The sequence below is a fragment of the Capsicum annuum genome, chromosome 12, assembly GCF_002878395.1.
Source record: "Capsicum annuum cultivar UCD-10X-F1 chromosome 12, UCD10Xv1.1, whole genome shotgun sequence".
NCBI lineage: Eukaryota > Viridiplantae > Streptophyta > Magnoliopsida > Solanales > Solanaceae > Capsicum > Capsicum annuum.
This window is the reverse complement of record NC_061122.1, coordinates 210,212,812-210,225,445: the sequence shown is the minus strand read 5'-3', so window position 1 is coordinate 210,225,445 and position 12,634 is coordinate 210,212,812. Positions and strand designations below refer to the sequence as shown.

At 31.0% G+C, this 12,634-nt stretch overlaps 1 protein-coding gene and 1 long non-coding RNA gene across 2 annotated transcripts; one reads left to right on the top strand and one right to left on the bottom strand.

The window, feature by feature from the left end:
• Positions 1-2,471: 2,471 nt before the first annotated feature.
• Positions 2,472-3,443, bottom strand: LOC124889370. The gene has a single exon (XM_047400971.1). It carries the CDS (start codon positions 3,162-3,164, stop codon positions 2,697-2,699), a length of 468 nt encoding a protein of 155 aa, XP_047256927.1. The 5' UTR covers positions 3,165-3,443; the 3' UTR covers positions 2,472-2,696.
• A 6,425-nt stretch (positions 3,444-9,868) lies between these two features.
• LOC124889369 lies at positions 9,869-11,238 on the top strand. Its single transcript, XR_007048316.1, has 2 exons — positions 9,869-10,631; positions 11,023-11,238. It is a non-coding gene; the product is annotated as an uncharacterized LOC124889369 (long non-coding RNA).
• The last annotated feature ends 1,396 nt before the right edge of the window (positions 11,239-12,634 follow it).

Below are 12,634 nucleotides of genomic sequence, written 5' to 3'. Positions count from 1 at the left end.
GATGCATTCCTTGTAGATACAATCTACGAATGCATATTTTATATAAATGTATTGTCTCAGAGAAAAATTGTTGTTCCTAGGTAGAATCTGATAGCTCTGTACGTTCAAAGTCATATACAGGTGCTTGATGTTTTCCACATTTTACTTCAAATTTAATTTGAAAATATATAAAAATTATTTTAAACAAAATTACAAAAACATCTAAAATTTTAAAACAGAACAAACAAGTGTTTTTCACTTGAAGTATTGGACCCACGCTGATGCAAGTTCTTTCATCTAGTACACTCATAAGGGGTTCTAGTTAATTAGATGGCCATCCAACTTTAAATCTAAAATTGTCTATATAAGCATCATTATGCGCAATAGAAGAAAATACTCACACTAAGAACCTTGGAAAATGGTTAAGATTAGAGTTTATTCTCTACATTCTTAGACTTAAAGAGTGATCTTTAGGATGTGGAAATAACAGAAAGACCAATGATTCCATTCGTGGGGATTCTCAACGAGCCCTAATTTGACTCGTGATTGCTACAAATAATTCACTTTTACAAAAAAGAAATATAGTAAGTCTCCTAAATTAGCATTTAATCATAAGTATAACATCATATAAATTAAAATAGATAATTTAATATCTTTTCATTCTCTTACTCTATTATATGGTATGAGGAAATATTAAATGGCAAAGCTGCTTTGGTGGTTCATGATAATATGAAACACATATTTGTATTTTACTATATGTGTTATGTAATTATTAAATCATATAATTGCTATGTACTAGCTGTTAATATATAAAATCCAGATAGAGCGATATCCAAATATGTCAGTCCTACTTCAAAGTAGAAAAGATGTCATTAGAAAGTCGCTAACTTTCAATGGATATATATTTCATCAAAATTGACTTATCGATAAAAAATATTTGACGAAATTGTCAAAAAATGTGAGCATCGCGTCAAATTTAAACAAATTCCAAAATTAGCACATTTTCGGAATCACCCGCTCCTGTACCTGAACCCTGAACACACCACTCATGTTTTGCAAATAAGTTTCACAGTGAAACCAATCTTGTATTCCTAGAAATCACTCAATTCTTCCTAGAAATTACAACAAGTCGCTAGACATATTTTTCAAATAAAAAACTCATTCAAACTAAATATTATATAACAAGTCTTTTTTATTTTTTCATAACGACTTCTTGTGATAGTTAGCAAAAAAAAAAAAGCTCTCTCGGGGATTGAAAAGAGAAATACATTAACGTGTTACATGGATACCGGAAGTGATTCAATTTGTTCAGTGAACAATGACTTTTCTAGTGACTTGTGTAATGATTTACGAGAACTTAATAGCTTTTATTGTTAATTTATATATGTATTAAATGTTCATTAATTAAATATTTATAAATTTTATTGTGTATCAATTATAAATTTCAAATTACTATAAAAACACATAAAATTCAAATTTTCAATTCGCCTCTACCGCCTCAACCAGTAAACATATTAGTACATAAAATACACGATTATCGTCTTCTAGTTGAGCTCCAAAATGTGTGCTAGTCTATCAGCAACTTTATTCCCTATATGCGCATGAAATAGTGACCTTATGCATGCAACTGGTTGATCAGGAACCTGCAATCATTTAATATAAAAAATTGAATATCGATCGAAATTCGAAAGGGTATTGTTGTTGAATAGCCATGATATTAAAAAATTAACCCCTCAAATTAAAGTACTTTTTTTTTTTTTTTTTTGAAAACCTCACTTTTTCATCAATAAATACATTGTAGCAACTAAGTCATGATCAGGTGATGTTTTGTTAAAAAAATAAAGCAAAATGGTGAGTCCATATCCTGTTCTAGTTGATTGGTGAACCAACTAAATAATTAGTTGTGGAAAAAAAAAATCCATAAAAGCTACTAGTAAAAATGCTAATTAGATCAAAAAGATTGAGAAATGACTACTTACTGATGTGGATAAAAAGTTTTTCCTTTTTAATAAAAGACATTAATGTTTGCTTGACTTGTTAAAATTGACAACTGGACAAATGAAAAAAAAAGAAGAGGAAATACTGCCACTAATAGTACTTTTTATGTAACTTTTTAATATAGAGATTTCTCTAAAACCTTGATCTATATCCAAATTTACATAGAAAATTAAGTTAGATGTTCATAGTCTAAATCTCGACGCATAAAAGGAACAGAGGGAGTAATATGTTAACAAATATTAACTTCCGAGTCTATAATTCAAAAATCCAATAAGTTTAGTGCTAAGAACTTTATACATTAAATCTGTCAAATATAAATCTTGAATCCGCCTCTGACTTCACCATTAGATCCAAATTTATCTTAACCAAAGAACCATTAAATTTCAAAAGACATATACCAAAGTCAACTACAGTAATACGAAAGTAATATGAAAGGGCTATCGCTCAATAGATAAAAAATACAACGAAAATAACTAGATGATGAGGAGCTCTTATCGGCGGAATTATTTGGTGCCTCTATGTCGATGAATTTATAATAAAGAAACTTTGGTAAGAATATTACCGTGATACAAATGTAAATACTACGGCAATATCATCAAATTTATAATTCCAAAGTACAACAGATCATCTAGAATTTAAAACTTAAAGGCCAAATTCATCAAATCTAAATCTTGAATTCGCACCCGCTTCAAACTCAGCTTAAACAAGTACCATTGACTTCAAAAAACACCATTGTTTTTCTTGACCATCCCATAACTTCTACTTCTTGGATACTTCAAATTATCTTTCTTCATCTCCATAACATCTTCTAAAACACAATTAGGATTCTCTTCATCAATTTTTGCCATTCCCACACTACAACTCCTTGTCACTAATTTCTTTGATGGCATTTGTTGCTTTATTTGTTGTTGCATCACTAAGTTCAAATCGAAATTAATACTACCTCCCATGCTTCTAGCTGATGCTGCTCTAACTAACTCTCGAAAATCTTCACTATCGTTAATAATAGACCTCGATGATGAGTTGCTAACGTGACTTGTACTATAACTCCTTGGCAACGTTCGCGAATTCACCATCGTGTAATTTATCATGTTGTTCACGTAACAATCTCTTGCTTTTGTTAAAACCTTCCATGGTAATGCAAGAATTCTAAGGAATTTGTTCTTGTGACTCACTTTGCTCTTCATTTTTCACCTTTTGTGTGGGAATTGGATTGTAGCAATAGGTAGATAGGAACTTAGATGTAAGAAGGAGTTTGTGGAAAATTTAAGATTTCAATTATCTGGAATAATTGGATAGATGGTTTTCATGAAGAGGAAATTAGTTAGAAGACAAATGTGGAACAGTGGAAGGATGAGATTGTTTCTAATTTATTTGTTGAGATGTGAGGGGTGGTTGTGATGAGTATAAATAAGTTGCTTGTGCAATGTCAACGTAAAGATATTTTGATTTGTTATGTCCATTGAAATAATATTTTACGGGCAAGTTTCTTTAAAATTTAGATTTATAACTTTAAAAGTAAAAAAATGTACTCGCTACAGTACAACATATATAGGGAGCATGATCGATGATATAAAATTCATTACACGAACAATATGAGAAGCTAAAAGTACTTATGAGAAAATACTTATATTAACAAATTGAGATGTTTGGTCAGAACTAAAAGTATTTGTGATCAATAATAGCAGAAGCTGGAAAAATAATGTTATTCAGAAGAGCTTTTTAAAATTTTTACAAGCACAAATTATTGTTATGATAGCGATATAACTATTTTTCAAATTAATTGGTCAAATTATTAATCTGCAATAATATTTTTTTTAAAAAAAAATAGGCAGATTCCAATAATTTGGCCTACCAAATTATTAATATGGTCTGTGTAGCAGGTAGGTTGAATACAAAGACGGTGACGTTGGTGGACTTATTCCATGGAAACAAACAAAATAGTAATAAATAATACAGATGACTATGAATTATACTGTTATTTTGAAAAGGATAAGAAGGCAATCTGGATGCATTTGGCGACCCGTTTGCCTTCGAAAAAGTCCAAGCAAGAAAAAATTATTTCGATTACGGATTCAAAATTTTCATTACAAAAATTTGAAATATAAAATTATAATACATAAGATTTGAATTTAAAATTTCAAGATAAGTTTTGATGTCCTCAACAAATCTCTAGTTTATATTCATTGAATTCAAAATTTCTTTTTATCGAGGAGGTACGAATGAACTCCCACACCCTTTCTAACTCCGCCCTTGGTCAAATCACGCAAATTTTGAACAAAATAAAATTGCAGTCTTGATGAGTCAAGTCACAACTCAACATTTCAAGCAAAGTCGGACAAAATTAAAGAATTAAGAAAAACAAGAATAGGTAATGTCAACGGAGAGATATTTTCATTGTTAAAGTGGTATCTTCAGTTTGATATAGTTTATTTCAACATTTATTGATCCAATTAATTTAAAATTAATAATTAGTATGTAAACTTACAAAGTGAGTAAAACCTCCTTTCAAGAGGATTCTTCCTTCAAGGATTATAATTTATGCTAGAAAGTGTCGAAATTTCAACTATCTAATCACAATCTTCTAGGATAATATTAAGTATCTATTTTGATGTTTACTTATTTATGTTTGATTTGAGATGTTTTTTAAAAAGCAATAAATTAAATAAAATGGTGATTTTATTATAGCACCTCATTCATTGAAAATTAACTGAAAATATTAATACTCCCACTATTGATTTTTACTTATTAACTAGATGAAAAATAGCTATTCATTTTTACTTGTTCAATTTGAAAAATCAAGAAATAAATTATCACTTACTTCTGAATTTACATTTATTATTAATATAGTAATTTTTAATGCATTTCTCAAAAACTGAATTTATTATATTCAAAATGTAATCGTATGGTAAATTTATGATTTATTAATTACTTCTTAAGGAGTGTGACAAGTCAAATATGCGCAAGTAAAAATGAACGGAGAGAATACTTGATAACAATTAATTAACAAGGATAAAATTAATTTTTCTCTTAGTCTTTCAAACTGTACAAGTAAATGATATCTATTTTTAATATAACAAATGAGAAAAAGTAGTTCGAGGAATTCAAATTGAACAAGTAAATTATGAATATTTATTTTTCGTGTAGTGAATAAATAAAAATGGACGGACGGACGGAGTGTTGAATTGTTGCGAGTCCAATCAAGTCCTTGTTTTGTCAGTTGAGTCTTAACTGCCATCAATTTGAGAATTCAAATTGGTTCCAACAATCAACTGTTTTCTACTTGTTAGGAGCAACTACAAGAATAATGTAATTGAATCCTATAAATGCTTCAAAGTGTGTCCAATTAATGTACAATACACATCATTTGAAATGACATGTCATTTATTAACTAGAATTATCACTTGAACTATTAGTTTAGCTTAATACTCTATGAGATGACGTAAAATTACACCACATTTTATGAGCCTGTTTGAATGGACTTGTAATTTATGACTAATAAGTTGAAAGATAAATTAGAATTTTTAATTTATGATTTTTCAATTATTTTTGTTGTTTTGACTAAAACCAAATGTTTTAAAGTATTTTTTAAATCTTCAGGCAAACACCATAAAAATGCTTAAAAATCATTTTCACTTAAAAGCTCCTAAAATAAGCCTTAAACGGTAAGTTTTTGTCATTAATATGTGTTTTATATAGTTTTTATGAGCAATACTTTTCCAAAGTACAACACTTGCTAAGGTAGAATATGTGGTATCAAAAGTAAATGTAAAATGACCAGGAAAATTGTGCAGAGTTCTTATCCAGCATGCACCATATACTATTAGGCTCGTTCGCGCTTTACGTATTTTGTGTATTATGCTTTATAGGACGTGTATGTCAATTTGCTGAATTTTATATAAGTTTAAGTGTCTTTTTATGGACATTCAAAATTGGAGGACATAGATGCAAGCTGAAGTCAATTGCACGTTTATGTATCTACTAGTTTAACCACACGTGCCTTGCACGTATAACGTTTGATTATTTATAATTAGATAATTTTATCTATTGCTGAGGTTTTTAATAAAGTATAAAAGTTCAAATCACTTTTCAAAAATTTTTCATACTTTAAAATAATAATGTAAACGTAAATATGTACACATATATATTTTACCACTAGAAGTTCCAAGTGGTTGATGGATCAACACTTAAGTTTTTCTTATTCTAACGATTTTACATTTATTTCTAGATTTTTAAAATAATCTTAAAATTAAATTTAGTTGATTTAAAATTCTTAAACTAATGGAAAAAATATTAGTTGTCATTAATTTTGATGACTTCTAATAAGGAAAGATTTACCATAAATATATTTAATTAATTTCAACTCTTAAATTAGAAAAAAAAATAGTGAAATTATGATGACTGTTAATAAGGAAAGATTTTACCATAAATATATTTAATTAATTTTCAACTCTTAAATATTTAAAAAAATAATGAAAAGACGATTTTGTCTAAACAAAGACATTTAATGAAGGGCAAAAAGTTCAAACAATATTTTTAAGGTCTTTCACACTTTTAATATATTATAGATTATAGATATAGATTATAGATATAGAATAGATTATATATTATGCAATTTAATAATACTGAGATTAATAATATAAGAATTGGTTAATGTGAATATTATCTATTATCCATTATTTGATTTGATGTATTAATGACAGTTTTGTCTTTACCCATTCTTATTAATGCATTAATAACATTTATTTATAATCTATATCTACAATCTATAATTTATACTCTCTCCGTTTAAAAAAGAATGACCTACTTTCCTTTTTAGTCATTTTAAAAAAGAATGATCCCTTTTCCTTTTTAACAACTTTTTAATTTTAACTTTTCACATGGCATGTTTAAGACCACAAGATTGAATGACATTTTGGTACATTTGACATATCTTTAATTTAACACCACAAGATTCAAAAGTCTTCTTTATTTTCTTAAACTTCGTGCCAAGTTAAACTAGGTCGTTCTTTTTTAAATGGAGGGAGTAATCTATATATATATCTAGAGAACATTGAAGGAAAGGTATCCTTGAAGTCTTGAATGTGGTATTGGTGACATTGACCAACTTAAAAGGTCAAACATAATTAAGAAACTTGATTAAGTTAATTATGGACTTGATTAATATTTTCAAAACTTTGTAATCTTTTCAAAAATACATATCTACCCACACCTCTCTCCTATCCAAATCAACCGTCTCTCTCATCCCCCCCTCTCTTTCAACAGTTTCTCTCAAACTTCTCCCAACCAACAGTTTTGCAAATTTTCCCCTTCAATTCACGGTGACTTCAACCTCCAACAATAAATAATTGGGCTTCGAGTTTCTTTTCGACTTTTAACCGTCAATCGATGTGACAACATTTCTCTCCGGCGACAACAACTTCGAGTTGTTCATCGTCTCTTTTTTTTTTTTTTTCACAAGTAAAAAATTATGGATTTTTAGTTTTGAAGAAAAAGAGAAACTTGAACTAACTTCTCTTCTAGTATTGATTAACAATTTCAATATTTGTTACTTAAATTTAAAATGGGGTCCGAAGAAAATTCTAATTTCTAGTATTTCTTCTCTTCTCTTTTCGGAGTGAAATATGATTTTTTGTTGTTATTGTAGTTCTTGTTGTCGAACCGTTGATTTGATTCTTTAGTCTTTGTTGTGTTTTTTGAATTTTGATTTTGTTGTTTGTGTTTGTACAAACAAAACAACAATGTTGATGTTTTTGGTGACTGTTGATGTTCTTGGTATGTGTTGTGTTGGTGTTGCGTTGCTGGGTTGATTTGCTCTTGTTCTTGATAAAAATGGTGTATTTGATATTAAATGGTGATATTATTATTGTTCTATTGAACAAAATCTTGCTACTGATTTTTTTCTGCAACAAATTAACCATCTGATGCGATAAATTAACCATCTGATGCAGTAGCGGACCTAGAATTTAAGGATAGTAGGTGCTTAAAAAATTTAAAAATTGAAAAAAATAAAAATTCACCTTAATGAGGTTTAAACCCGGGGCATTTCTTTCAGTGGAGAACTTAAACTCAACCTAAATGCCAATGCACCGAACCTTTTATTTTAGTGGGTGCTTTTATATATTATATACCTATTTTCGTATATTTTCTATGTAATTTTACCTATTCTGTGTTGAGTTTAGTGGGTGCTGGAGCACCCCACAAATGAATGTAGGTCCTCCCCTGATCTAATGCAATATATTAACCATCTGGTGCAACCACTTTACCATCTGATGCAACAGATGAACCATCTATTGGATAAAATTCTATCAACTATTTCAACAGGATGACATGTTCAAGACTTGATTTTTTCCAACAGATCATTCATCTGTTGCAACAGATGACCCTTCTGTTGGAAGAAATCTAAATAATATTGACAGTTGATAGCGGTTCCAACAGATCACTCATATGTTGCAACAGATGAATGATTTGTTGCATAGATCAGTCATCTGTTTCAACAGATGAGTGATCTGTTGGAAGAAATCATAACAGTATTGAAGCTGTTTTTATGGTTTCCAATAGATTCCTCATCCGTTGCAACAAGTTAGTTATATATTGCAATAGATAACCTACCTATTTCAATAGATGTGTGATCTGTTGAAATTGTTATTTTACTGTGTTGTACATGTTAAATTTACTGTTATCCTCTTTTTAATGATGCATTAATCAATTATAATCTTTTTTATTTTTCTGTTAGTTTTAGCTAATATGGCTCCCAAAAGAAAAGAAATCAAATCAAGTTCAAGTAAAAGAACAAGTGAAGTAGCTAGACTACATCCACCATGAGCTTGCTTTACAAGCAATATCTGAATCAGAAGCAGAAGATAATAAGCATGGGTATGAAGAATGTTTCAAAAGAGATGATCCATATGCTAATAGTCCTTCCACTAAAGAGTTCGTGAAAACATTTAGCATTGATAGTTATCCTGCGAGAATGCAGTGCGATGGTGCTACTGATTTAACTGATGATTTGGTGGTTAAGTAAGCCATGGAAAAATCTTTTGATGCCTTCAAAAAAATAATTCGAGACCAAAAATTGAATACTTATTTTAGGAACAGCTGATTTGAAAAATATCTTGATTTGTCGGAGGACAACAATGCTTGTTTTCAAATGAGCATGGTATATGATCTTCTCAAGCGTAGGTTTATGTATGAAAATAAAGATAAGATGGACGAGGTGTGGATAAATTACTGTGGCATGCCTGTTTGTTTTGGTTGGAAGAAGTTTACCATAGCTACTAGATTAAAATATTATCCTCCTTCTCCTTCTCAGCTTATACCTATTCTTACTAAAAAAAAACACCCCGCACACCCAAAAAAAGGTAAAGGCAAGTCAAGTGATGGTGATGACTTGGTGTCCCTTGTTGGTCCAAGCTTCGAAAATAAAAATTTGATAGAAGCGTTGAAAGGTAAAAGACTTTCAAAAAAGCACAAGCAATCATTGTGCTTGATTTGGTTTGTACATCATATTCTTTGGGCAAGAGACATTAACAACAACATACCACTTGGTTTAATAATGCTCTTCGAGGATTTTGAAGCATTTAACAGCTGTCCTTGGGGTTATGAAAGCTTCAAAATGACCGTAAAATGTTTATTGACTGTAGCACGTAATTTTATCCCTCCCGAAAGTTAAATTTACCCATTTATCCTCACCATACTATGTACCTCACCCCGTGTGATTATTCCTCCACAAAATAATGAAAAATAACAAAATTCACAATAAATTAACACCTCACCCAATCAAATTTAACCACCTTACCCTAACAAAAATAACAACTTTTTACCCCACCTTCTACCCGAACTCCCTACCCACATTATCCCATGTGTCCTACCCTACCCCTACATACCCCCACCCTACGTTTTTCCACAAAAAGAATACAATTTATTTACGCATATTCACACCATACCAGAGACTCACACCCACCCACCACCATTGAAATATGCTTACATATGGCCATTCCAAGATAACAGCAATACACATCACCCTCACTGAAAGAACGTCCATACACACACTCTCTCAATAATACATAATTTACACATACTACACACAGATGCTAAAAGAGAAAAACAAATTGGGAGAAAAATGGTGATTGAGGGAGAAATCAGAGAAAGAGAAGAGTGATTAGAGACAGAGATGTGAGATATGAGAAGAAGGGAGATCGAGAGAGGGAGGGGGAAAGAACGAACAGAGCGTGTCTATTTTCAATGAGTTCTCACCGAAAATCTGCCATATTAGCCATCAAAACACACCTGCTGTTACTGTTCCAGCAATATTTTGCTGGGGAACATCGTTGAAATCAGCATTCCCCATCGAATCCGACCACTCGCAGGCCAAAAATTCCTAAATCCTCCTCTGATTCAGTTGCTCCGACAAAATCTCACTGGGAAACATCATATTATTATCTTCCGGAGTCCTTCAAAGCTCTGATATAGTGAGCCACAATCAAAAAAAACCATGACCAGTCAATCTCAGTGCCAAAACACATCGGGAAAAACAACCAAGTTGGATAGAACTGAGTTTGGGGTCAAAATCGGTGATTTGGTTCGACTCGAGGTTTTTGGCGCGGACTTTATCTCGTTTAATCAAATAATACTTGATTTAAAGCGACATTAAGGTCCATTTCTCATCCCTTTCTGGAGTAATTTTAAATTTTGATACTTTATGTGGTGAATTGATAATATGTAGATTTTTCTTTATTTGATTTGGTGTTGTTCGGATCATGAATTTTGATTAATTGGTCACTTGAATAGGTTAATTGAATGATGCAAACCCATTTGGGTAAATGAAATTGGGGGAAGAGATTGATCTCGGTAAAAGTGAATATGGATTAATTTTGATTCATTGATGTTATTGAACGTGATAATACCATGATAGGTCGAAATGGATAGACAAATGGTAGGTCGGGTAGGCAAAACTTAGGGATTATGGATTATTGAATGTTTGAATGTGTGTGTGAATGGCTTTTTATTTTACCGTGTGGAATTGAAATTGTATTCATTTGCCAGGAAATGCCCTTTGGCATGTTGTATTTATTCACCAGAGAATGTCCCAAAGTATCTTGTATGCAAAGGAGGTTCGTGATCAAGGCCCGAGGCATTGGATAAATCATAGTTTAGGATTAGCATAGGTTAGTTTAGACTTACATTTCAATATCTTTTTTTTAAATTTTGGTTTGTAATAAATTGGACTGGACACCATATTTTGAATTTTTGTTGTTCTTATTTGTGTGTTTTGTTGGTTTATACATTTCAAGTGTCTACTAGCCGATATAATCCATGAAGCGACCGTGCTCGAACCACGGGATCGAGGGATGCCTAATACCTTCCCCTCGGTCAACAGAATTCCTTAACCAGAATCTCTGTTCGTGGACCAGTTTTTGAAGAATCAAATCATTATGAAAAAGGATTTTGAAAGGTGACTTGGCACACCCAATTTATGCCAAGTGGCAACTCTGAGTTTAAATATTAAAGAATTATTTTTGAAATAAATTTTAACTTTTGTCACTTAATAATAAAAACTCTTTCAAACTTAAATTTATCTTGGTAAAAAAGGGGTGTGACATCTCTAGTGACTCCACTTAGGATTTTTCAGAATTCGAGGTTTTTCTTCAAGTTGTATCCCTTAGTTTGACACTATAGGTGTATAGATATTTTGTTTGTGTTTGCGTTATTGTTTTATCATTGTTGGATGTGTACGTGCTACGTGTTTACAATTTTTCTCTATGTATTACCTCTTTATATTTGGCATCATATGTATTACCCCGAGTTAATTCTTTCGCAACAAGTCTCGGAGTGCACGTCGTGTACACGAACTCTAGTTGAGTCATACTTATTTTAGGAGGGGGAGCCGTCGGATGTATGGAGTAGGTGAAAAATAATCGCAGCTACTATCGACCATATGCGCCCCCAAACAACCTTGTTAGTGGACCCCAGCCTAGGTCAACCTTTAGGTCATGCTTATCTGCATCATATTGAGATCTAGCGGGACCCACTTGGTCCTTTGTAGGAGACTCACCCCTAAAGCATCCTTACATGCTAATTATTGCATCTTTGAGTTTAACAGGGTCATTTGACAGATTAATTTGGGTAACCATACGCCAGAATTAAGAGAAAGATTGTGTTTAGGCTAGGAAAATTTCAAAAAAAAAAAAAGAAAGAAAAAAGTGAGTCAAAAAAGAGTTTCGTAGGTTTTAGAGTTCTTTATGACTTTTGTTTTTCACAATCCAAAAATTCAAAAGATTTTTTTACCTTCCGCACTTATCTTTTCAAAAAACAAAAAATCAAAAAGATTTTTCTTTTGTTCTATTTAGCAAGCATTCATAATTCAAAAACTTCAAAAAAGATTTTTTCAATAGTAGCTTTTTATAAAAGAAAAATTCGAAAAAAGATGGTAGAAGTTTTGTACATTTCATACAACGAAAATACAAAAAAGATTTTTCTTTCATAGTTGTTGGTGTCGATGTTATGTGAAATGTCAAATATAAAACCCCAAAAAAGATTTTATTGACGTTTCTCATCGTCTGTCTTTGATCGTGTCTCTTAAGTCAAGGTTTAATTTGTTATTTAATCACTAATTTTTCAATCTGGACGAACTACGTACACTTAATTCTTCTCTTTC